General features: G+C 58.3%; 1 protein-coding gene across 9 annotated transcripts in view; it reads right to left on the bottom strand.

Annotated features, from left to right (window-relative positions):
* ELN (elastin) overlaps positions 1 to 24,593 on the bottom strand; it is a 32,482-nt gene extending 7,889 nt beyond the window's left edge. Inside the window, exons 1-24 of one of the 9 annotated variants that reach the window (XM_067705918.1) lie at positions 24,407 to 24,593; positions 18,191 to 18,241; positions 17,195 to 17,221; positions 16,312 to 16,344; positions 12,258 to 12,353; positions 11,968 to 12,012; positions 11,822 to 11,878; positions 11,082 to 11,129; positions 10,016 to 10,087; positions 9,709 to 9,738; positions 9,164 to 9,235; positions 8,461 to 8,502; positions 7,992 to 8,051; positions 7,346 to 7,399; positions 5,886 to 5,966; positions 5,747 to 5,800; positions 4,948 to 5,178; positions 3,756 to 3,809; positions 3,059 to 3,169; positions 2,803 to 2,841; positions 2,319 to 2,402; positions 1,431 to 1,487; positions 361 to 456; positions 218 to 277 (exon numbers count right to left, since the gene is read on the bottom strand). In XM_067705918.1, coding sequence (XP_067562019.1) covers positions 218 to 277; positions 361 to 456; positions 1,431 to 1,487; positions 2,319 to 2,402; positions 2,803 to 2,841; positions 3,059 to 3,169; positions 3,756 to 3,809; positions 4,948 to 5,178; positions 5,747 to 5,800; positions 5,886 to 5,966; positions 7,346 to 7,399; positions 7,992 to 8,051; positions 8,461 to 8,502; positions 9,164 to 9,235; positions 9,709 to 9,738; positions 10,016 to 10,087; positions 11,082 to 11,129; positions 11,822 to 11,878; positions 11,968 to 12,012; positions 12,258 to 12,353; positions 16,312 to 16,344; positions 17,195 to 17,221; positions 18,191 to 18,241; positions 24,407 to 24,488 — 1,636 coding nt within the window. In that variant the 5' untranslated portion in view covers positions 24,489 to 24,593. The remainder of the gene's footprint in view (positions 1 to 217; positions 278 to 360; positions 457 to 1,430; positions 1,488 to 2,318; positions 2,403 to 2,802; positions 2,842 to 3,058; positions 3,170 to 3,755; positions 3,810 to 4,947; positions 5,179 to 5,746; positions 5,801 to 5,885; positions 5,967 to 7,345; positions 7,400 to 7,991; positions 8,052 to 8,460; positions 8,503 to 9,163; positions 9,236 to 9,708; positions 9,739 to 10,015; positions 10,088 to 11,081; positions 11,130 to 11,821; positions 11,879 to 11,967; positions 12,013 to 12,257; positions 12,354 to 16,311; positions 16,345 to 17,194; positions 17,222 to 18,190; positions 18,242 to 24,406) is intronic. The other 8 variants (XM_067705912.1, XM_067705914.1, XM_067705915.1 and 5 more) reach the window with 8 other exon arrangements.
* Positions 24,594 to 25,507: the final 914 nt, after the last annotated feature.

The following is a 25,507-nucleotide window of genomic DNA, read 5'->3' as shown; positions in this document are numbered from 1 at the left end:
AGAGGCCACTCAGCCAGTGTGTGGCTCACAACTCGAACCCAGGTCTCCCTCAGGCCACATCTGCACTTCCAATCCCTCTGTCTGCCGCCTCGGGAGCCTCACGAGGCCGCAGGGCAGGCCTGAGCTATGGCATGTCCCGGGGTCCAGTTTAGGCTCGGATCACGCCGGGCCAGGCCTGGGCCTGTGGGGTGAGGGGAGAAGCAGGCGGGGCACTCACGGAACTGGGCTTTGGCGGCCGCCTTAGCCGCGGCTTTGGCTGCAGCTGGGGCCCCTGCTCCTGGGAGGAGAGAGAGGGGGTTCGAGGACGGCACCCATGGAGCACTCAGAGGCCCCTCAGGCCCGCTTGCTCACACTGCTTACCTATGACACCACCGGGGCCAATGCCAACACCGGGACCCACGCCGACTCCGGGAACCAGACCGACACCGGGACCCACGCCGACACCCGGGACTACCCCTGCAAGACAGAGAAGAGCTCATCCTTAACCAAGTACTGATCAAGGAGGGCAGAAGTTAATGGAAAGAGCAGCGGGCTGGAGGTCAGGAGCCCTGGGTTCTTAGCTGGGCGCGGACTTGCTGTGTGACCTTGGACAAGTTACTTTCCCTTGATGGGCCTCAACTTCTTCATCCCTAATATGAGGTCTGGGCAGGATCAGGAGTTCTTAAACTTTGGAGTTACAAGGGCCCCTTTGAGACTCCTGAGGGTGATGGAGGCAGACTTATGTAGTAAAGGGAGCTCTGCAAGACAGGCAGGACTGGCTTCCAAACTCAGCTCGGCCACCATTTAGCTGTGTGACTATGGGCAAGTCTCTTAGGCTCTTGGAGCCTCAGTTTCCACAGCTGTGAAATGGGCATAAGAGTACCAATTTCATAAGGCTGGTGTAATGATTACCTCAGCAAATGATAGTTTTACAAAAAAGAGTTGTTTGTCATATGTGAGTTTGGGGGTCAGCAGACCTGAAGTTAAGGTTTCTCTGGCTCTAAAGTGAGCTGTTTTGCTATGCCATATTCAGGAAGGTATGGGAACCTGGGGCTGCCAGGGTGGCCCTCAGATGAAGCAGGACATGGAGAACCTTGTCAGGGAGCAAGAACATGGCTGTCCCTTGGGGTGGGTGGGAGCCCAGAGGAGCCCAGCATTTGTTGCAGAAGCAGGGCAAGGCCCCAGCTGGACTGGGAGGCAGCAGTGGCTTTGGGAAGGGTAGGGGGTGTGTGCTGGAGGGCTCGCCAACACCTGTTCTCACTTTGCCTTCCTAATCAGAAACTTCATCCACACCCCTCAAAGTGGGCGGATGGGCCAAAAGCTGTGAGGAAGGCCCACGCCCAGAACATGACAGCCTGAGGAGGGGGGTCTGCCAAACCCCAAAGCGGGGACACAAGAGAGCAGTGCTCTAGGCTGAGGGCCGAAGGCAGGACCGGCGGGGGCTCACTTACCGAACGGGGCTGCTTTAGCGGCTGCTTTGGCGGCTGCCGCTGCCTGGATCCCTGCCCCTGGAGATGTGAAGAGTGAGGAGTGGTCCCCAGCATCCCTTCCCCCTCTTACCCACCCTCCACCGTGGAAAGGCTTCTCAGAGACCACCTCTAGGGAACTGTCCCCTCACCCAGGAAACCCAGCGTGAGGCAGGCCCGCTCTCAGATGGCCCACCGGCCGCCCTGGACACGCCCCTTCCCTGAGAAGCAGCTCTGAGGCTGTGGCCTTCTAGCTCTGCCCGTGGTGGAGGGCAGCCCGAAGCTGTCTCTCCCAAACCTCAGTCTAAAAGATTTCTGGAGCTTTCTGTTGAAGGTGATGTTAGTTTTTAAAAATCCTAATCACGCCTGTATCCAAAACTACTAGAGGAAGCGCCACATTTCTTGGGGGGAAACTCAAAAGGGGAATTTCCTCCCAGAAAGAAGAGGAAGCGCAGAAGAGAAATCTTCTGGTGGGAAAAAAACAATCAAGGAAGGCTGTAAATTAATCTCATTGTAATTCTTAATCTCTTCCCCTTGGAGAAAGAGCTCTGGGGAAACAAAGGCTGACACAGGCCCTCCCACCTGATCAGAAACCAGAAAGGCCCCCCAACCCTGGTAAAGCAGAGTTCCACTGCCTATTGGGCTGACATCCTGAGCGTCCCCGGGGCAGGTAGGGGAATTGCCGGGTTCACTCAGCAATCTGGAATCCCATGGGGGCTCTTCCCTCCAAACTAAGGGAAATTGCTTTGTCTCTACCCTTGTCTCTGGGCTCAGTCTTGTCATCTGTAAAATGGTACACTGGACATAGGCCACCTCCAGGGTCCCTTCCATGAGATAAGCCAAACCCATGTCTGGGTTGGGGACACAGCCCACCTGGTACCCCTTCAGCGCCTGGCACACCTGGTATTTTTCCGGCACCGGGCACCAGCCCTCCCAGGGCTCCTGCTCCTGCAGCACCTGGAGGGGTGAAGAGCATCCAGCTCTGCCCTTGAAGTCCCCCCTTCTTGGGGGAGCAGAGGGTGGAGGTAGGGGTTGCGTAACGGCACCGTGGCTGTGTATGGACGGGCGTCTTTAACGCGCTGGTCTGGGGGTGATAAGCCAGGTACCAATGATCCTAATGGTGCGCAATTGAAAAGCGCAGAAAACTTCACTGTGGCTTTGGAGGATGGGCCCAGGGGCTTCCGACCTTGACCCAGGCCATTTCAGCCCTGGAGGCCCTAGTGTGACGTTGCTCTGCCCTCGTGTTGGAGAATTGCTCTGAGCTTTGAGCCTGGGCCCTGCAGGAGAGCAGGGCTGCGGTGGGGAGGAGGGAGGGCATGGCCCTGGGCGTGAGGACAGGCAGGGCTGGGGCACTTACCGATCTTGGCTGCCTTGGCGGCCGCTGCCTGGGCTGCAGCTAAGAGGAGCCGAGAAAGAAAGAGACTCAGAAACCTTGCTGGCTCTCAGCCAGACTGTGCTGACAGCACTCCTGCCCCCAAGGCACTGGAGACCCTCCCTGCGCTCTCCCCCAACTCGTCCCTGAGCTCGGTGGCGAAGCCCAGTCTACCCTCCCCCACCCCATCCCCCAAGCCCCTGCCCCATCCCTGTTTCCCCTGCATGGAACTAAGGCTCACGGGAAATGCCAGCCCCAGGAACACCTCCAACTCCGACACCGAAGCCAGGAAAGCCCCCAGCACCAACGCCGTAAGTGGGAATACCTCCAACTCCCACTCCGCCTCTGGCCCCTGCAGAGAGAAGAGATGCAAGTGGAAAATGATCTCAATGAGAGAGGCTGGGAAGGGCTCTGAGGGACACGCTGGACTGGAGAAGAGGATGCGAGCTTCCCCCAAGTCTGGTCCATGAAGGACAGGAAACCATGGGATACCTGGGTCCCCCACCAACTTCCTCCCTACTGACACCCCACAGTGTGTCTCCAGCCCCTCTCTTCTCTGAGCGCTTGGGGAAGGGCCTCTTTGTTGAAGACGGAAAGACTGCGCACAGGTCCCCTATCCCCAGCCAGGCTTGGGCTCCTCTGAGAGGGTCCTGGCCAGAGCAGGGAGGGTCAGGGACACTGTCTCCACTGGGAATGCCGTACTGGGACTCTCCTATCACCCAGTCCCTTGGCCTCATGGTGGGAGACAACTGGGGGAGACATGGTCCTGGGGCCCAACAGGGCCAAGTCCCAGCTCTGCCAGTGACTTGCTGTGTGACCCTGGGCAAGTCACTCCCCTTCTCTGGGCTGTACAACGGGAACTAGAAGAGGACGGTCCTTTAGTTCTGGCAAGTAAAGGCCAGAATAGGGTGGGGCGGAGCTGTCAGCACAGGACTCACCGAATTTGGCCGCTTTGGCTGCTGCTTTAGCAGCTGCAGCTGGTGACACAGCCCCTGGAGAGATCAAGGGAAACACAAATGCTCAGGAGAGAATGGAGCAGAGATGCGCTATATATATCCCTCTGTCCACCCATCTGTCTTTCAGTCCATCTTCTTTCTATCTGTTGAGCCAACACAGAGTTGTCCATCCGTTTACCCATACATATCTCCATCAAGCCATCTGTCCATCTGTCTAACCAGCCACCCATTCTTCTATCTGCTGACCTTCCCGTATGGCTGCCCATTTGTCTATCTTTGGACCTCAATCTACCCACTCAACCACTCATCTCTCTGTCCACACACACATGCATTTATCCATCCATCTGTCTATCTATCCACTCATCTAAATATCTAACCAACCAACCATTTTGATTTTCTTTTTTTCGCGGCGCCCCGCGGCACGTGGGATCTTCGTTCCCCGACCAGGGATCAAACCCTCACCCCCTGCATTGGGAGCGTACAGTCTTAACCACTGGACTGCCAGGGAAGTTCCCCATCCATTTTGTGTTTGCCTTCTACCCACCCGTTCATCTGCTCATTTACACACGTGCTTATCCATCCATCCATCCATCCATCCATCCATCCTTCTAACAACTTATCTTGTCCCCCACCTGCCTATTCATCTCTCTTTCCATTTACCCATTTATCTCACCATCCACCATTTTACCTATATCTATTTATCCATCCATGTAACCACCCATCCTTGTATCTGTCCCTTCATCCACCCACCACCCACTCTCTCATCCATCAATTTGCCTACTCATCCACATGGCCATTCACCTACCTCTCTAGCTGTCCCTCTGCCCATCCACGCCCCCATCCATCTATCCACCCATCTACCTACCCACCCATCTATCCACCATTTACTGAGCACATATTCAGCTAAGGGCTGGGAACACAGAGATGAAAAAGACATGGTTCCTGCCCCCAGGAGCACACTGACAGCCAAAAGGTGAATTCAAGATGATGCTGGCCGTAGTTAATTAGGAGGTGGTTATATCCCAAGGGAGACAAGATGACCAACGGTGTGGAGAGAAGAGGATAGAGTGGGGAGGTGTCAGGGAGAATACAAAAGTCTTGGCAATAATTTCAACATCTCTCTCTTACACACACACACACACACACACACACACACACACAGAGCCAAGCTCACCTGGTCTACCCATGATGCCCGGGCCCCCAATACCTGGGACTCCAACACCTGGGACCCCAACACCTGGGACTCCAACACCTGGGACTCCAACACCAGGGACTCCAACACCTGGGACTCCAACACCAGGGACTCCAACACCTGGGACCCCAACACCTGGGACTCCAACTCCTGGGATGCCGACTGCTCCTGGGACAAAGCCTGGCGCACCAGGCACTAAGCCTCCAGCAGCTCCTGTGGCAGGAAAGGATTGTTCCCCTGGCCTGGACCCTGTGGGAACCTCAGAGGGCCTCCAGGGGCACGACTCTGGGGAACTACGGGAGTGGCAGGTCCTGAGTGCAAGATCCCAGGTGAGCGGGCATTGCATCTGCATGGATCCAAGTCATCCGAGAGAAGGGGAGGGAAGTGAGGGAACCCCGACAGAGCTCTAAGGGTTTGGATCTATGCTTGGGAAGAGCGCGATCTAGCTCTAAAGCAGAGTCAGAACGCTCCACTGGGCACCCAGGCAGTTGGCGCAGCAGCTCTGGCTGGCCCTGGGGGTAAAGTGGGAGGAGACAGATGCTCCACAGGGTCCCCACCCTCTGCTGAGTCAGTCAGTGGAGAGCACTGGAGAGAGTCTCCCAGGCAGAGTGGCCAGAATGGGCAGAAGCAAGGAGGCATGACGGTGATGCCTGGCGAGGGCCGGTGCCCCAGATGGACAAAGGCCAAGTCCATCCAGCCTTATAGGACGAGGGTCTCCATGGCCCGTGCAGAGGCCAGGGCTGGCCGGAGCCCTGGTCCTGCCCCCCAGGGGGACACTCACCATATTTGGCTGCCTTAGCGGCAGCTGCAGCCGCAGCATCTGGAGCCCCGACCCCTGGAGAAAGAGCCACAGAAGGTGAGGCCCTTCCCCTACAGCGTTCTCAAGGACACCCTCCACCCCCTGCTGGAATGGACACGACCTGCGATGCCTCCGATGCCAGGAATCACGCCGGGCCCGCCAGGAATGCCAGCACCTGGGAGAACTCCGGCTCCTCCGGCACCTGTTAGGAGGGAGATAGTGCAAATGTGGCTCCCAGGGGCCCCTCCCGAAGCCAGGCAGGAGGCTACTTGGATGCGGGTGTTTTTCACAGCACAATCTCCTCTGGGAATGAGGCCCAGGCGTCTCCAGCTGGGCCGGCTTGGGAAGGCCCCCACCCCACTGTTCCTTGACTCACCCCCAAAGTGTCCATTTCAACACCCTCATTAAGGGACTTGTATGTTTTCAGACAAATCCCATTCTAATCACTGCCACATACTGAGAAACCACAAGCGGCCGCTCCCCGGGCCAGGGGGGCCCCTGCAAGAATGTTCAAGACTTCCTCTCCCTGTGTTCCGAAGACGCGGCCAAGTTTGTAATCCAAGCGCCTGGCTGCCTAGCTCTGGCAGCCCCTTGCCGTCCCACTCTCCTGCTCCCACATTCCAGCCACCCCCTCCAGCCTTGGGGGCTTGGAGGGAGGGCTTGTGGGGCCTCCGTGGGGCAGGCCTCCAGCTCGGTGCTACAGGCTACAGGAAGGGCTCCCCTGGGATTGGGGTAGAGGTGAAGACTTCACCACCCATGATCTGTCTCTGAACTGGGGAATCACCCGGGACAGGGGGACAGATGCCCACTTTGCTCCCCACGTGGGCATAGAGAAGGCCATGCCACATCTACTAACCAAGGGATCATGGGCTTGAGGAGCTAGTTAAAAGTTTTATAGTACATATTAAATTGATACTAAACTATTAAATTGTTTAAATGCTCATATAGGTACCACCTAAAATTATCATTCTAACCACACTTTTACCCATTCCCTCCTATTTTAACCACATGGCAAACTCCACCTATATTTTAAGGCCTGAATCAAATATTCTCTCTGAGAACGCTTCCTGATTATCCCCAGGTAGAAACAACGTCTCCCTCTTGACTCCCGCAGCAGTGCCAACATTCTCCAGCAGAGCTCTTATCTGTCCCTGGTCTCTGAAATGGATGGATGGAGGGAGGGAGGGACAGACGGAGGGAGGGATGGATGAATGGATAGACGGGTAGATGGATGGATGGAGAGATAAATAGGTGGATAGATGGATGGAAGGATGGATGGATGGAGGGAGGGATGGATTCATGGATGGATGGAGGGATGGGTGGATGGATGGAGAGATGGATGGAGGGATGGAGGAATGGAGGATTGGAGGGTGGAGTGAATGGATGGATGGAAAAAAGAATGAATGAATGGATGCATGGAAGAAGACAGGAACGGGTGGCGCTGCAAAAGTTGGATAAATAGGGGTGGAGTGGGGAGGGGCCACCTTAGTTAGTTATCTGTGAGGAAGGCTCTCCGTGGTAATAGGGATGGAGAGGCTGGGGGGCTGGCAGCTAGCAGGCAGGGACTGCAGGCGTACTCACCAAGCTTTGCTGCTGCTTTAGCTGCTGCTGCTGCTGCAGCCTGTGCGCCAACCCCTGTGGGAGAGGAAGGAGAGAGACTCTGGAAAATGTGCCCCTGCATCTCCAGAGCCCACCTATTCCAGCCCCAAGAAAACCAACTGGTTCGGGGCTTCCCTGGTGGCGCAGTGGTTAAGAATCCGCCTGCCAATGCAGGAGACACGGGTTCAAGCCCTGGTCCAGGAGGATCCCACATGCCGCAGAGCAGCTAAGCCCATGCACCACAGCCCATGCTGAGGCTACGTGCCACAACTACTGAAGCCCGCCCACCTAGAGCCTGTGCTCCACAACAAGAGAAGCCACTGCAATGAGAAGCCCTCGCACTGCAATGAAGAGTAGCCCCCGCTCGCTGCAATCAGAGAAAGCCGCGTACAGCAACAGAGACCCGACACAGCCAAAAATAAATAAATAAATAGATTTATAAAAAAAAAAAAAAGAAAACCAACTGGTTCCCATCTGGGTGTGGATGCGGGGTTTCATAGCATGCAGAGGTTGAGGATCCTTCTCCAGGCTCAGACCGGGGTCTGGATGTAGGGTGGGCTGGCCTGCTTTATGGAGGCTCGGTAATTAGTGCCCCCTTTGGCTGGCAGTGGGGTGAGGCTCTCCTTACCTGTCCCCGTCGGGTACCCGGCCTTGCCCGCGGCACCAGCTACTCCTCCAGGACCATAGCCTGCGAAACGCGAGGCTCTGGGCATCCACGTGGACCTCACTGTGGCTGCCCCCTCCCCTGCCCTTCAAGGGCCAGGCCACCCAGAGTCTCCACCTGTCTCCCACCCAGCCAGAGTTAAATACAAATGTGTATGGGATGGTTATTCCCATTTTACAGACAAAGACACTGAGGCTCAGAGAAGAAACTGGTTCTCCCAAGACCTGGTGATAAGTGCGAGGGCCAGGATTGAGAGCGAGGCTCTCTGAGTCCAAGTTCCATGTCCCCTCCTTCGGGGACTCCCATTCCAAGACTCCGCACACCCCCTCCCTCCAGCTGGTGTTCTCTTAGCCCTGAGCTGGGGCCACAGCTCCCTTGCCAGAACCCTGCATCTGGAGAGAGGCAGAAGCCCGCCAGTCTAAGAGGGTCTTACCAAAGGGCAGTTTCCCAGTGCTGTAGGGCAGTCCGTAGCCACCTGAGGAGATGGAGTGTGGGATCAGGGGCTGCCCCATGGCGGCCCCATGCCTCACTGGGCCCCCACTACCTGGGTAGACAGACCTATTCCCACAGGTACTGAAGCCCAAGACTGCGCCGCCTCCACCAGGGCTGTGAGCTGCTCTCAGAGGCTCTCGGGAGAGCAGAGGCCTTGGTGGAGGAGGGAGAGGACACCCCTGCCCCAGGGCATGATGGGACACCCGTTCTTCTACCAACTCAGGCCCTGCCATGGCCCCAGAGTCTGCGTATCTTCCTTACTCTCCTCCCCATCAGGAAACAGCTCATCATGTGAGCTGATCGCTGGGGTGGAGGTGGGTTGGCATCAGAGGAGTCTTTCCAGTGAATGGTGTTTCTTACCATCAACACAAGCGGTTTCCCATCAGGGCTATGGGTCTCTGTGCATGTGTGTGCATGTGTGTGCACACTTGTGCATGTGTGTGCATGGGAGTGAGACCAACACTTGCAGGATGGCTTCCCCCTGCTTCCCTCTGCTGGCGACCAGAAATGGGCTTTAATACCAGGTTTCCTGGCTACCCTCGTCCACCCCAAGACACAGGTGGCCAAACAAGTCCCCTCTCAAGCTGGCTTCCCAGTAGGGAGGCCCAGCGAGTGGTGTCTCTCGAATCCTCCTTCTGCCTTACCTGGCAGCTTGGGTGCCTTGATGGGGTACCCCAGAGGGACTCCAGGCTGCAGACCTCCAAAGGGTCCAACTCCTGTGGGAACAAGGAGAGCAAAATGAGGTCCCAGTCACTCGAGCCAGCGGCCCCTGCGAAGCGCCCAGCCTCACGCTCCACCTTCTGCTCAGACAGAATGAGCTCCCGTGGCATCCGGAATCCGGAAACCATCCTAGTGCCTAGAGGGCCTTCCTGCCTCTTTCTCATCGGCCAGCAGAGCAGCCCCCAGTGATGGGCCACTTCCTTCTGGAAGCTGCCGGACACTCTCCCTCCTGGGGCTTGGGCCACACTCAGGGCCTGTAGCCCTTGTGGCATTTGGCACAGACTGCTGGGCTTTCTGGGCTCATCTGGGCTCCCAGACAGAGGGTTGGGACAGGGGAAGCAGGCCTGTGATTGATGTCACTTTGCGCTGAAGCCAGTCCGAGGCCTGGAGCAGTAGGTACGCCCAGCCCCTCCCAGGGGAGGATCTCCTGCCCACCCTCACTGGCATGGGGGACCCGGCCTTGCCTTACCTGGGATTCCAGCAAAAGCTCCGCCTCCACCTGCAGTGACAAGGAGCCCTCACTGCAGCCCTGCCACCACGGGCACAGGGCCTACGCACCAGTGGCAGTGCTGAGGGGCAGGCTGACCCGAGCCGTGGCCACTTCTGCCCAGACCTCCCAGCTCATGCTGCCTCGCACACACTTGGGGATTTCTGAGAGATGTGCCGCCCATCTCAGCCAGCTGAGCCCAGGGTCCCCGCCCCTCACCCCAGGACGGAGGGGACTGAGGGTGAATGGAGATTCCCACCATGGGTCCCCAGCCCAGCTGGCAACATACCTGGGGCCTTGGGCTTGACGCCTGCTCCAGTGGGAACCCCAGGGAGCACCCCTACACCCGGGAACCGAGCTCCTGAAGGGGCAAAGAGGGGGCTCACAGTGGGCATGGGAAGGCCGGCCTGTAAGGTCCAGCCCAGCACCATACCCGTCAGTGACACAGCTGGCCTCCTTCTGCACTGACTGTCAGCTACTGGCATGGCTCACAGGGTGCGGGGAGGGCCTCTTTGGTAGTGACTTTTCTTCCCCATCTGACCCAAGGTCGGAAGTTTTAATGCTATTTCCTAGCCATGTGCTTCTGTGTTTCTGTTGGCCTGTCTCTAAACTGGAGCTAATTTCCCGCCGCCCTGCTCACCCTCATCAGAGAAGGCAGACGGTAGAAGCCTGCCAGAAGTGGGGAGAGCCTGCAGGTCGGGGAGGCCTGTGACCTTGGGGGGCTCTCACTGGATGTGATTGACAAGCAAACACAAAGCAGTCATCTGCTCTGGCTGGGTGACACTCCATTTGCCAGTGTCCAGTGCTGTCACCTCTCCTGTCTCCCCTGGGGCTGGGCCACCGTGGCAGGGAGGGGCCGAGGGAGGGACACTCTGCCAGCCAATCCCACAGAGCAGCCCGAGTCTGGGCTTTTGGGGGAATTCAAGAGGTCACGTGTTGGGTGGGGTGGCCGGGCCCTGGTGGGGAAAGGAGGTTGAGAGGGCAGCTCCGAGGGCCTCCTGCAGGGCGGATGCACTGGGTGGGGCCCCTGGTGACTTATGGCTTTTGGGAAACAGCTGGCCACACTGGGGACTTGGTCTGTCCTTGGGGGCCCACTGCAGGCTGTGATGACGTCTGGGTCTGGGCCTGGGCTCAGGGCGCCGGGGGGCCAGGGGAAGCTTGTGGATCCTCGTAGGGAAAAGACAACCAGAGATCTGACGCCTGTAGCCTGAGCTTTGATGCTTAGGGAGAAAATGCCGGTCAGGACCCAAGGTCTCTGGTGGCCTCGGCTTCGGGGGGGGGGGGGGGGGCCACCGGGGAGGCTGCCAGGGTCTGCTCTCCTTGCTACAGGGTCCCCTTCTCCTGCTTGCTCTCACCTGCGCCTGGGAGCACTCCACCTGGGTATACACCTGGGAGCCCCACACCTGTGGCCAAAGAAGGAGAGTGAGTGGCAGCCTGGCCTCCAGGGGCCCCTCCAGGCCCTTCCCGCCGTGGCAGCTCTGGGGCTCCCGAGCCAGCCACCTGGGTGCCCGGCGGGAACGGCGAGGGACACATGCAGTGGCTGCAGCCCTCTTCCCGTAAGTTCCGGAAGTCATCTGCAAACCCTTCTGTGCGTGGATTTGTCCCATCTCCTGGAGCCTGTTTACATGGCCGGCCCAGCCCACCTCTGGGTTAACAGCTTCCAGATGTTCCCTCCCTGCTGTGTGGACTCAGGCAGCCTTTTGTTTAACCTGAAGTCACTTCCTCAAGGGCTTGGTGCAGAGGAACAAACACCGGATGGGGAGTCGGCCCACCTCGGGCTCCCCCTGCTCCGCAGTGACGGGCGGGCCCTTCTGCGCCAACTCCCTATCTTGAAGCTCAGCGTCCCCATCTGTCGCCTGAATGTGGGTGCCACAGAGTCTGTCTCTGAGGTCTGCTCCAAGGTCCTGGAAGAAGGGCCCGGGAGGTAGACCAGGGCCCCTCGCCCCTATCTGGGACACGGCACCATGCTCTGGGTCTGGCTATGCCCCCTGCCCTGCTGCAGCCAGGCCCTGTCCTTCCTGCCCCGTGGGCCTTAGAAGCTCTCGCTCCTCCCTGACCTCTGCCCTCCACCCCCAGGGACTCCATCCACACTGACCTGGCACCTTCCCGGGCTTCACTCCAACTCCTGCTCCGAGCTGAGGTACCACCGCACCTGGTAGGGAAGGGGCCACCACAGAGTGGGCTCCACCACCCCCCACCCCCACGGCCTTCGCCGGGGCCACCCAGGTCTCGCCTCCATACCTGCAGACACTCCTAAGCCGCCGATGCCACCAAGCCCCGCAGCACCTACAGAGCCAGGAGTGGGAGAGGAGAGAGGTCACACCAGGAACAGTCACAGGCGGGAGGGCCCGGGGCTGAGGTCTGGGTCTGCCACCACCTCTGAGACTCGGGCACAGCTGGCTGCCTCCCCGCACCCCCAGGAGATGGAGCTGAGGCTCCCGTCTGCTTGCCCTTCAGGAAAGGTTCTTTGCCAGGTGGAGAGCCTGCGGAGGCCAGAGGGCTTATGGCACGTCCCAAAGGGTGACACTCACCGGCCTTGGCAGCGGCTTTATAGGCTGCAGCAGCGCCAGCCGGGCCGCCGGGCACCAGAGCTCCTGGGAAGGCCCCTCCAGGAAAGGCCCCAAGCCCTGCAGAGAGGAGGACGGAGTGAGGTCCTGCCCGCAGCCCTTCCCCGGCCCGCGCTGCCCACGAGGTACATTTGAGGCTCTTCTGCTCCACGCAAAGCTGCGACTGCTGCTCCCGGGACGGGGTGCGGTGTCAGCGGGCACTTTGGGGCAGGCCTGACAAACCGCAGGCATCTTTCGGGGTCTACCTTCCACACCTCCCTCCTCCAGAAAGCCTTCCTGAAGCCCCGCCGAGGTGGGCGGCTCCTTTGGGCTCCTGGGGCTGCTCCCCTCCAGCTCTGGTTACTAGGTTATAACAGCACCCAGGCCCCAGCTGTGATTCCCTTGTGCCCTGGACAGCGGTCACAGCACCACCCCTTACACCAGTGCCCAGGACAGGCCCGGTCTGCATCCTCGTACCCCCAGCTGCCCTTCTTACTGGGCAGATGCTCTGGCCCCCAGAGGGGCACCTTGCCTGGTGTCCACACTAACCTGCCCCAAGGCCGGCGCCTACGAGCCCTCCTGCACCCGGGGAGAAGAAGACAGAGCCAGGTGAGGGGCTGGTGTGGGGCATCGCTCCTGGGCCCAGGGTGGAAAGGGTCTCGTGGAGTAGGGGCGGGACCCTGGCAATGCTGTGGTCGGCGTGTGGCCGCTCAGGGCCCTAAGCTGGACTCAAACCTTTGGTGCTCAGGGGCCGATCTGATGAAGTAGCAGCCGCTGTTTAGCAACCAGCAGCTATGTGCCATGTGGACTGACTGTGCTGACTCCGTACAACACGCCTTGACCAGACCTCACTTCCCTTAGAAGGCCCGCCACCTAACGAGGGACCCAGAGGGGCTTTCTGTGAGGGCTGGGGCTGAGCACGAGCTGCCGGCAAGATCTCACCCAGGCCGGGCCCTGCTCTGCTCCCACGTTAGCTGCCCCACCCTGGGCCTCTCACTGGCTTCCTCGCAGGGGTCCCCTGCCTCAGGCCACGCCCTCTCCCCTGTATCTGGAGCCCCTTTTGTCCATCCGTCTAGCCTGCCCTGCAGTCCGGGAGCCTCCCTGCCTGCAGACAGATGCTAAAATGTTTATGAACAGCCGAATGGGTCCCTCTGGCTCTCTCCTTCCCACATCTGGGCTCAATCTCTCCTTTTCCCCCTCCAGGAGACATTCCACGGCTTTGGCCAGGACCGATGGGCAATCAGGTTGGAGTTCACAACCGTGCTGGGTTTGTTTCCAATTATGCTAGAATCTCTCCCACAAGCACCAGTCCCGGCCACCAGGGTTCCAAGCTCAGGGCCGGCCCCTCTGGGGACCGACCTCAAACATGCAGGGCTGCTGAGCCCTGGAGAGTCCACCTAGCTTCCACTGGGTGTGGTCCCCCAACCCCATTTCCTACTTCTGTGAGCTGGCCTGTCTGAAACCCAGCTAGCCCCTCTGTAAGATGGGCCTCTGACTCCGGCCAGTCTCCCTTCCGGGCAGGTGTGGTGTGGTCTAGCTGGGCGTGGGGTGTGTCTGGGTCCACTTCCCAGGGCTGCGGGCCCTGCCCCTCCCCAGCTCTGGCAGGGGTTTCTCTCCAGCCAGGCCTGTGTCCTGAGCTCCAACAGGGCAGCGGACACGCTCGGGCCTTTCCTTACCGCAGAGGGGCTGGGAGGAGAGGATGGGGACCGAACAGGAAGTGAGAAGAGGCTGGGTGCGTGGGGTGGGACATGCAGCCCCTGTGCGGCCATCTGCCCTCGTCCCGTGCTCCCCCAGAGTTGTCTGGTCCCAGGGCCACCCTGTAGCATGACCAGCTACATGCCCTCCTTCCTGTGGACTCACGTGGCCCAAATGCCCCAAGGAGTCCAGCCCCTAGAATGGAGGAGAGAGGGTGAAGGAGAGAGGGGCTGGACTCCCTGGTTGCCCGGGGACCTGGCTTACCCAACCGTCTCTCTCCCCTGGAGTCGGAGAGCCCTGGATTCAAATCCCGCTGTCCCAAGCTACTCCTTGCATGAAAGAGCAAGTCACTTCACCTCTCTGAGACTCAAGTTTCCCCACTTACAAAACGGCCAGCATGTTCCCCACCTTCCTGGGACCAGAGGGCTCGTGGGCAGGGGGTGCGGAGCGTCTGCAGCCTGCCAGGGTGACCGGTGGGTGGCCCCTCTGCTCCCCCCTGTTCTCTCACGTGGGTGACTGGCCTCCAGCCGGTGCTGGGGGTGTAGGTGGGGCTGGCTCCCAGCTGCCTGGTCCCCCACTGAGAGCCCAGGCGGGGCCACCGGCCGAGGCCCAGGTGGAGCAGCTGCCAGGCCACCCACCCTCCACTCGCCAATGGATTAGTTGTTCCCAAGCATGACCTGCATTGTCTGTGCCCAGTTCCATCCCATCTGGGCAGGCCCAGGCGTCCCTGCTGCCCGGATGTGGGGAGCTGCCCTTTGTGTGTGTGTCGGGGGGGCACTGTGGCCCTGTCCAGGCCTTTGTAGCTCAGAGTCCTAAGGCTGAAAGATGACCTCAGGGAGGTCATGGAGTCCAGCCCCTTTTCATGAGCAGATGCTCTGACTTTCCTCTCGGTCTACGCCTTCACCCTGAGCCAGAAGTTCTTTTGGAAGTCTAAACTAAATCTTTCATCAATAAAAGCTTCACTTTATCAACTGCAACTGAATGCAGTTTTCACAGTCTTCTCTTCGGTGTTTCATCACAACCCGCCGTGTGTCCCCTGCTGCCAATGGGATCAATGAATCCCTGTTCTAGCTCTGCAGTCACGACCGCTACCATTTGGGTCTTCACAGCTAAGCACGATCCTAATTCCACACCTTTGTTTATCTAGCCTTTCCCTGTTCTCTCTCTGCCGTCAAAGACCCTGCTAAGATCACCCACCCCTCCGAGAAGATAGGAAACAGGTTCAGGCGGGATAAGCAGTGAATCCCGAGGGCTCCAGCCTTGCAGACCCCAACAGACCCCAGCAAACCCCTTGCCCAGACCTCCTGCCCTCCTGCATCTCTCTCGGCTGGCCCCAGCCCTGTAGTTTCATAACGCAGATGGGCTTGCAGGGAAGGGGAAGCTGGGTCTTGTAGATTCACTTGCACTTGAATCATCGAATATCTGGATTTCGTAAGAGCTGTTGGACATGCAAACTGTCCTGCAGTCCCAGGCTTCAGAGCCAGGGAGACACAGATCAGGGTGGGGGGTGCCAGGGCTGCATGTGAAGCGTCTCATGCTCTTAGGGCCATAAATCCGGACAGAGACGCCCCTTCCCCCACCTGATCCTTATCCACCAGGGCCTCCTGGAGGAGGAAGCCGCCCTCCCTCTTTCCTGGGGGTGTGTTCTCTGGAGCTGATGGTGGACCCTAGTGGCAGATCCAAGCCCCATGGGCAAGGCCGGGATAGATCTGGCCACATCCTCATACTGGAAAACTCCTTGGTCTGGACACAGCCGGAAGGGGCCTGGGAAGGAAGCTCATCTGGGGCCAGGGTCAGGGTGAGGCCTAGGGTTAGGTTCAGGGCTTGGTCTGGGGTCAAGATTCAGCCTGGGGTCAGGATAAGGGCTCAGATTGTCATTAAGGACAGGGACATCTAGGATCTTGGCCTGGAGTAAGAGAGGGCTTGGTTTGTGGTCAGAGACCATTCAGGCAGAGTATGGGGCCCACCATCTGTGTCTGAGCCCACAGGCTTGGTGGCCACTGGAACATCAATTCCTACCTTTGACTCCAGCACCAGGGCTGTTTCTGGGACTCTGTGCACAGGGGACAGTCAGGGCAGCTGGGCACATAGGCACCGGCAGGGTAGGTGCCAGACACTCCTCGCACATGGAGGACAGCAAGCTGCCTCCAGCCTCCTGACCCTGGATGCCCCAGAGCCTGGCCCTAGCCAGGTCATAGGTGGGGTTGACTAGGGGGCAGAGGGGCTGTTGCTGCCCACCGCTTCCCTCCCGCCTCTGTCCATAGGCTGGGTTCACAGCTCTGCGGACCCTTCCCTCCCCTACCCCGTCGGCACTCACTCAGTGCTCTGAGGCCACGGGTCTTACCTGGCTTGGGTGGTTTGCCTCCAGGGCCCAGTGCTGCAGAGGGAAGAGATGGTGGTAAATGGGGAGTCCCAGCCCACCTGACCTACCACGATCCCCCAGGGTACTGCGGGGTCTCACTGTGAGGTGAGGAATGATCCTCCCCTCTGCACAGGGAGCTGCTGGGAGCCCAGTGTCCACATGCCTGTGTGGGAAGCCCAGCTCTGGCCCTGATTTGGCGTTACCCTCTCTCACACTGTTTCCCAGCCTCTGAAGGGGATGATGCTTCCCGCGCAGTTGGCTTTGCAGGGATATTACTGAGGATCAAAAGAAATGTGAAAGAGGGACTTCCCTGGTGGCGCAGTGGTTAAGAATCTGCCTGCCAGTGCAGGGGACATGGGTGCGAGCCCTGGTCCGGGAAGATCCCATGTGCCGCAGAGCAACTAAGCCTGTGCGCCACAACTACTGAGCCTGCGCTCTACAGCCCGCGAGCCACAACTACTGAGCCCGTGCACCTAGAGCCCGTGCTCCACAACAAGAGAAGCCACCGCGATGAGAAGCCCACGCACCTCAATGAAGAGTAGCCCCCGCCCGCAGCAACTAGAGAAAGCCCGCACACAGCAACGAAGACCCAACGCAGCCAAAAATAAATTAATTAATTTGAAAAAAAAAGAAAGAAATATGAAAGAAGGCAGGGCCCCCAGGGAAAGAGGCCAGGGGGAGAGGCTTAGGGGACTCGTGAGTTCTAGTTCTTAGACAAATCCCTCCCCAGTGGATGCTCGGTCTGTGAAATGAGGGGTCCCTTAATGTCTGGGCCTTCTGAGGTTCTCAGATCTGAGCACGTATGTGGACTAGAGTGAGACCCAGACCCCATCGCTGAGGAACCAAGTTTGGTGTCTGAGCTCACCTCCTCCCAGGCCTCCGAGACCAGCGCCTGTGTTGAGGGGAGAGAGAGGAGAGAGAGAGAAAGAGAGAGAGAGGACCATCAGGGTCCCTGCCAGGAAGCCATCCATTGACCCTGGCAAATCCACCGCTGCCTAGCCATATGACCTCAGGCAAGCCTTGACCTCTGTGAGCCTCTGTTTCCTCATCCATCTCATCGGGGAAACAGCTGTGTGCCTGTGTGTACCTGGGGGTGTGCTGGTAGCTGCCCTCACTTCCACGTTGGTTCTGAACACTCAGACACATTGTAAGTATTGAAAATATTAGGTTTGACGTTTCAATCTACTTTAAGACATTATGCTTTTTTCTAAATTAAAAGAAAAATTGTAAAGCAATTATAGTCCAATAAAGATGTTAAAAAAAGAAAATACGCCCCCCGCCACCCCCCACCATGCCATTGAGTTAATATTCTGCCCATTTTCTTTTTTTGGAGGGGGCCCAATCTCCATCCGCACCTAGTCCTTGCTTTTATATTGTTTTTACTTGAGAATCACTTTACCATGTTACCCGACAGACAGCATATTCATAATTTTTAGTAGTTGCATCATATAAGTTTATTTAATCACACCCTCCAGTCAGGTGGGTTTCTTGTTTGCATTTTTGCAAGGAACATTCCTACGAACCTTGGGGCAGATGGTTCTTTTTCTCTTCTTCTCAATTATTTCCTTTGAATGGGTTTCCAAGAGTGAGGTGAATGGTTCGAAGACTAAAACAGCAGGGATCGGTGAGGCGGTCACTTTCCGACAGTCTCACAAGCATTGCGTTTCATCTTTCAGAAACTTTGTGCTCTTAATAGTTGTAAAATAGCATCATGTAACTGCTTTTTAAAATAGGAGTGACTTATGGGTCCTCTGGGGTAGGTGTGCCAATGTTCCTCCCTTCTGCAGTGTCACAATGTGCATCTCTCACAAATGTAATCACCATGTCTTACCTGGGAGTGTGACAATTTCATGTACATTACCTGGGAAGAAGACGCCTCCAGGCACTGCACCAGGAACAGCCCCTGGGACCCCTGGAATGAAGTAGGTAGAGTCCTCCATTAGCCAGAATGAATAAAAGCATGCTAACGATAAAGATAATGATGATGATAATAATACTGCGTGTCTGCAAAGCAATTTAGGTTGACGAAGCAAATAATGTTTACAAAGCATTTTCTCATTCATGCTCCTCAAAATGGCCTGGTGAGGCTGGAAGGGCAGAGGTTATTATCTTCATGTTAACAGATGTGAAGTCAGGCTCAGAGAGGTTAAGGGATGTGCGGGGCGGGGGGGGGGGGTGGTCACACAGGTGGAAAGAGATCGAGCCTGGATTCAAAGCCAGGCTACTCCTCTGAGCATAACGGTTTGCACTGCGTTACCTGGAGAGAGCCTGGCATGGGGCTGGGTCTGAGCACCTTTTGCTGGGCAGCCAAGCCTCTCTAGCCCTGAGCGGCACGGGAGGGGCCAGAGCTGTGTGAGGGCAGGCCGGACCGTGACAGTGAGCGGTAAGGAATCGTGGCTGCTGCCGACAAAAGTGCGGCCATTCCCACGCTGCGAGGACGGCGTGAGGTCCGCCTCCTCAGCCACCAGGCAGCAGTGGTTGGGTGGTGCTCTGGCCGTCTGACACAGAGCTGTCTAAGGAGGCGCCGGGGCCCAGAGGGGGACACCATGAATGAGCAAAGTGAATAGTTTCCGAAGGAAAAGCTAATTCACTGGCCAGTCCAGGGGCTGTCTGCCCAGCCCAGATCACGAGTTCAGTCCCCACGGACCAGTGAAGCTCTCACCGGGGAACGCTGTGATGCAGGGCTCCAGACCCAGCCTGCACGTAGTCATGGCAACAGACAATCCTGGAGCACACCAGGCCCCGACTGCACCGCCACAGAACGGCCCCAGCCTTGACAAGCCGCCTTGCCGGTGCCCCAGCCCGGGCCCCAGCACCACCCTGCCGAATGGGGCGCGGACTGGGCTGTGGGACAGTGTCGGGCAGCTCCGCAGTGTGCCCAGCAGACGTCTGGCCTGCTGGCCCCAGGGCTCTGTCAGCCTAAGCCATGACCCAGCAGGGTGGAGGATGCCAAGCTCTCATGGCCACCCCGTGCCAAAGCCCCGGCGCCACCCCCTTACCTCCCCCCCCGGGCCTGAGGCCCCCCAGGCACTGCAATCCAGGCCTGGAGTGTCTAAGCAGTCTGCTCAGAGCCTCAGGGGCTCAGGGCAGTGGCCCCAGGAGGCTGGGCCTGCTGGGAATGAGCGCCTGGGTCCTGTCGTCGTCTGCCAAGTGCACACATGGTCCGCCCCAGGCCTTTGATGCCTTCTCTGGCTCTGGCCTCCGGCTCCGAGCTCTGTCTCTTATGTGCCTTTCCCTGTTGTGCTCCAGGCCTTTCTCTGCCTCAGCCTCTCTCCTCCTCCCCTTTCTCTCTCTCTAACCCTCTGCTCCAGGGCAGACTGCAGGAACGACATGGTGGGTGGAGGGAGCAAGGGGCTCAGGGTAGACCCATCTGGCCTCTAATCTTGGCTGTGCCACTTCTTACCATCTGTGTGACCTCAGGCAAGTCACTTAACCTCTCTGAACCTCAGTTTCCTTTGTAGCAACGTGGGGCTGATAACTGCTGCCTTGCCAGGTTGTTGCGAGTTGTCAAAGAGTTCAAGAAACCTGTCCTACCCTGGGCCTGGCACTCGGTAACGCTTAAAAAAAAAGGTGACACTTTGTTTCTACTTCACTGCACAGCACATGGCCTAAGGCCAGGTATACAGTAGGTGTTCAATAAAGGATGGGTGGGGGCTTCCCTGGTGGCGCAGTGGCTAGGAGTCCGCCTGCCGATGCAGGGGATGCGGGTTCGTGCCCTGGTCCGGGAGGATCCCGCATGCTGTGGAGCGGCTGGGCCCGTGAGCTGTGGCCGCTGGGCCTGCACGTCCGGGGCCTGTGCTCCGCAATGGGAGAGGCCGCGGAAGTGAGAGGCCCGCGTACCGCCAAAAAAAAAATAAATAAAAAAAATAAATAAATAAAGGATGGGTGAGTTAGGTGGAGGGGAGGCAAGGAGGTTGCCTGTGGGTCTGGTCTGACCTGTTCCATCCCCAACCAGCCTAAGGGTCTCCCCACCTCGGAGTCCCCCCACCTCGGGCTGGCCTGGCTGAAGCCCCACTTCCTCTCCTGGGGTTCTGTTCCCTGACCAGTGGCCAGGCCCCTCCTGGGCCTGCCAGCTCCTTCTGCTTCTTCCGTCCCAAGCTCTTTCTTCTCCCTACTCTCCACCCCTATGATTCAGATCCCAACAGTGTTTGCCAAACTCCGTGCCTGAACCATGACGGCCTGGGGGGCCAGGGGTTCTGATCCCCATTTTGCACTGAGGAAATAGGGAAGGCTTAGTGGGTGTAAAGGATCTACGCCTGGCCTCTCTTCAAGCGCAGGAGAGGTGACAATAGAATAAGACAGGAGTTGATCAAAGGCCTTCGAAAGGCAGCAGCCTCCTCTCCTGCCCCATCATGGGAAGGGGCATCCTCCTTCCCACCTCCCCTCCTTGGCCTGAGAAGTTCCTCCTGCCAGGAATGCCCTCTCCTCTATCCAAGTCCTACCCTTCCACCAAGACTGGGCTCAGCTTCTCCCCCCTGCCGTCTCTGAGCCTGTGGTTCTCACTGCTCATCGGCCCAAAGCAGTTGGCCTGGAGCATACTTGTCTTGTTTTATGTGGGTTTGGCTTGTTTCACCGGCTAGCCCAGGGTGGAACTTGTCTCTTGCATCTTAGAATCATGATCCTATACTCTCAGGGATCGTAACTGTCTTCTGGCCTGGGCTGAAATTCCTTCTGCAAACATCCCATTGTGTTCCTGCTTGCACGCCTCCAGTGACAGGCAAATTCCCACCTCCCGATGCTGTCTGCTCTACCTGCGGAGAGATCTTCCTCCTACTGAGATAGAATCTGCCCCTCTGTCTCTCTAGGTCTGCCTCCCAGAGCCCCAAAGACTGAGGCCCACCTCTCATCCACAGAAGTTCCTCGAACATTTACCTTTTTTCAAGGTCTAACGCAAATGTCACTTCTTCCAGGAAGCCTTTCTGGATTTCCTGGGACTCCTCTAGGCCACCCCCTCTCCCAGTCTTGTCAGCTTCCTCCATTACTGCATCTCTGTTACACACTGGACAAAACGTGGCATGAGTAGCAAGAGGGAAAACTAAACCTCATAAACGCGCATGAATTACAAGGGTTGATCAGTCCAAGATAGCAAATTCTGAATAAGAGAATATACAGCTTTTAAAATTTGCATTCCCACAGTCCTCTTACTTGATGCTTTATTTGTTTATTTTTTTTGCAATGTTCATTGCTGGAGCCTCCCACTGGCCCTAGGCAGTAAGTAGGGCAGGGATGTTTCTCCCCATTTTTCAGCCAGGGAAACCAAGAGTCAGAGAAATGAAGTGCTTGGCCCAGGAACCGCATCTGACCCCAATCACACGCAGGGCATTCTGCGTTCCAGATCCTTTGATCTAGGTTCAAAGATCTGGGAGATGGCTGTTTGGGAGCAAGCAGCAGGCCAGCAGGCCTTGGCAGGGGGCTTTGCCAGTTCCAAGTCCAGGGGGCCGGCCTGGGGCGCAGATAAGACCACACGAAGCTGTTTGTCGTTTGCACGGAGAAAGGCCGCCAAACGTTTTTCAAAAACAATCCTCCAGTGACTGACTCTGTCCCCTCCCTCCCCCGGACACGTCTGCCCTCCTGCCTTGGCCCCAGCAAACTTGGAGCAGGATCACCCCCTAACCCCAAGGTCCAGGGTCCCAGAGGCGCCTCAGTCACCTGGGCAGCTTCTTACAAGACCTACAGGTCTGGGTCCCTCCCCAGACCAAATAAAGCAAGAATTCTTGGGTGAGACCCCACATCAGAATTGTTTCAAGTTCCCGGGAAACTCCAATTATGCAGCCAGGGCTGAAAATCCCTGTTGCAAACTGTCTTCAGTTCCGAAATAAGAAAACAAACAAACACCCAAAACCGAAATGACAAAATTTCTGGGGGTTTGGGGCAGCTGGTCCCGATTATAACTGATGTAATTTCTCTCTCTCTTGTGGCAGCTGATCAAAGCTACTTTTGACCCATCTTAAATGGGTCTAAACAACTTTTACCATCACAGAGGTTCCCGGGATGCCCCTTCCTTGTCTCCCCTGGCAACACGGTTCTTTGGAACTGGGGAACGCATGAGGGGTGGGGGGAAGCTGGGTTCCCTCAGGACAGCCAGGCAGGTGTGTGCGCATATGTGTTTGGGTGGGGGGCCCCTCCCACGTCCCATCTCTCTAGACTTCCTTTGGGAGGCTCTGGGCACCAACCCCAGAAGACATCATCAGTTCACACACCCCTTCTTTGGACCCAGCTACTCTACCACCTGGGACAGAGCTGAGAGTTATGTTTGCAAAGGAAGAACAGGACCAACGGAGCATTTAGCCCAGTCATTGAGGATGCATTCTTCTTAGGGCAGGCTCACCCCAGAGTACTTGGCCCCCAGCCTGCCCCTCCCCAAATGCTGCTCAGAACCTGGACCTTGGCCACCTCATCTTTGGCCCAGGGCAGAGAGCTGGCTGGTACTAATCCCCCTGGGGCTGCCTTAGCCTGTCTGAGCCTCAGTCTCCCCATTAGAAAAGCGTCGATAAAAATCCTCTACTCCCAGGGCTCCAGTGGGGACTAACCATCATGCTCTAGGTGGGAGCTCTCTCTGGGAAGGCAGATGTTCGGGGACCAAACTCCAGGGAGGAGGATCAGACAGGACCAGCGCTGCTACTCTCGGGCACAGGGGCGGCTGCTCCTCTGGGATTGTCTCGCTGCCCCCCACGGGCCCCATCTGAGGGTGCACACCATCCCTTGGCCTCGCCCAGACCCAGGAGTTGACCTCTGCAGGAAGCCCCTGCTCCCAGCGGTCCTGCCCAGCTGGTCAATCTCATGGAGGGAGCCCTTGCTGCTGACCAGCCCCCTGCTCCAGCCCTCCGGCCTGGCCCTGCTGCAACCGGTGCACCTCCCCACGCTGGCCGCCACTGAAGGGCCGGTTCTCATGGCGAGGAAGACTCTCCCGGAAACCAGACCGCACCCAGGCTACCCCACCAAAGGCTCGTGAGGCTGCCTGCACCTCTCTTTTCCTGTGGCCAGGAGCACCGTCAGGGACCCCTGGTAGGCCACTCCCAGGGTCCCCCCAGGTGCTAGCAGCTCCGGGGGGGGCACCCTCGGGACCCAAGGCCAGGTGGCCCAGGAGTGCCCCGAGGTCCACTCAAGCCCCTGCCGCTCACCACTCTCCCTCTGCCAGGAGACGGATACCTTCCCCAGCTTCCTTGTGCTCGCTTGTGTCCCATACCACACATATACACACACACTCACACGCACAGTGACAAACCACACCCAGTGACACACCTGCACACCAGCTCTCCCACGTATACATGCCTGTCGGGTGGCAGACTTTTACACATGCTAATAGGCACTTTCACGTACCTACAGCACCCCTCCTCCCAAACACACACACACACACACACACCCCTGTCCAAGGATGAACCTGTGAACATTCATCCCCTCACAGAAACCTCCTCCTCTATTTGGTGACACGTCTGGGCATATACACAACATGCACACCTGTGCAAGAGCATGTAACACACTCACATGCCTGCATGCATGCTCCCAGCCCTCCTCACCAGGGACAGACCACAGCGGCAGCTTTCCAACTCGCAACCCTATAATCAACTTAACCCTGACTTTGCTCCGAGCGCGTCCTGACTTCCCAGGGGACAAGGAACCTGTGGTCAGAGAGCTCACTGCCGCTGAGCTGGCCTCCAGCCCAGGTCCCCTGCCCCCAGGGCACACGCGCACACCCGGCAGGTCCACAGGTGTGCAAACTGCTGGTGCCCACAGACCCGACGGGACCTCGTCAGCCCTTCCCCAGCATGCTCGCGACCCCCATACCGGGAGACCCCCCAGGACAGAGCAGGGCCCATCAGCCCTCTTGGGGCAGCAGAAGCCGGTGCTGGTTTGGGGCCACCCTGAGTTATGGGGAGATCGTGTGACAGGTTTCTGCTCAGCACGGCTGGCTCCCGGGAGGGGCAGTTCCAAGGATCCAGTGGCTGAGGGGCTCCTGCCTGGGACCCCCTGGAGGATGCTGGGGGTGAAGAGCTTCCTCTCGTCCGTCCGTCGGTCCAGCCACCTGAGCGGTAGGCCCGAGGGCTGCAGGCACGTCAGGGAACAGGGTGAGGCCTACCTCCAGGCTGCGAGGGGTGGAGGATACACAGCAGAAGCAGGAGGGCTCCGGGCCACAGGGCTGCAGCTGTCGGACCCGCCATCTCGGGGAGAAATGCCCCAGCCCGCTCTCTGCGCCTCGTTTTATCCCCAAAGCGTAATTGCTGCCTTGTCGGTCTGCGAGGGAAAGAGGGAGGGAGAGAGGGCGGGCGGGAGGGCGGGAGAAGGGGGAGGCCTCGGGGAGGGGGCCGCGGGGAGGGGGCAATTACGAAAGGCCGGCTCACAGCCTCCCAGGCTGGGTCTGACTGGACTGGACTGTGGGCTTTTTTCCTTAAAACACACGTGCGTGCGCACACACACACACACACACACACTCACACACACACACACACACACACAGAGTTTCCCCCATCTCTCTCCTGCTTTCCCTCTGTGGCTGTTCTTTCACTGCTGGCCCCGTTCCCCGCCAGAAAGTGCGAGGGGGGCCCCTGCCAGGACAGCCCTCGGGAGAGGAAACGGGAGGGAGGGCCCTGCAGGCCGGCCAAAGATCCGGCCCCAGCCAAGGCCTGAGTGGCCAGGCCCCCGCCCCTGCGGCTGGGCCCCGGGCCCAGTGTGGGGAGACAGGCCAGCTGTCCCGTGCCTCTGCCCTTACCCCAGCCTCCAGACTCCCTCAGCACTCCCAGACCTGGCAAGAGACAGCCCTGCCCAAAGCTGGGGACAGGGGTGTCGGTGGATCTGGGGTCCAGGGCCCAGGCCAGTATCCGTAGAGGTCGAGGGCCTGTGGGCAGAATGGCCGGGAAAGTGAGATCATGTTGGCACTGCCCCGTGGGGCACCTGGGGAAAGGAAGGGGGACCCTGAGGCGCTGCAGGGCTCCATTCTTTGTGGGCTAAGGTCACAGCCTCCTGCCTGAAGCTGGGGAGGGTGTGATGGGTCAGTCTGGGATCCACGGCTGCAGAGGCCAAGGGGCTGTGGGCAGAATAGCCTGGGGGTTAAGACTCTGTTGGTGTCATTCCCCAGGGCATCTGGGGCCATGTGGGAGACTCTGACACATCACAGGGGCTCCATCTGTCAGGGATCGAAGTGCAGCCCCATGCAGGCCTGTGGAGGCCACAGTGTGTGCTG

This window comes from Pseudorca crassidens, chromosome 15 (assembly GCF_039906515.1).
Source record: "Pseudorca crassidens isolate mPseCra1 chromosome 15, mPseCra1.hap1, whole genome shotgun sequence".
NCBI classification, from domain to species: domain Eukaryota; kingdom Metazoa; phylum Chordata; class Mammalia; order Artiodactyla; family Delphinidae; genus Pseudorca; species Pseudorca crassidens.
This window is presented reverse-complemented; position numbering and strand designations above follow the sequence as displayed.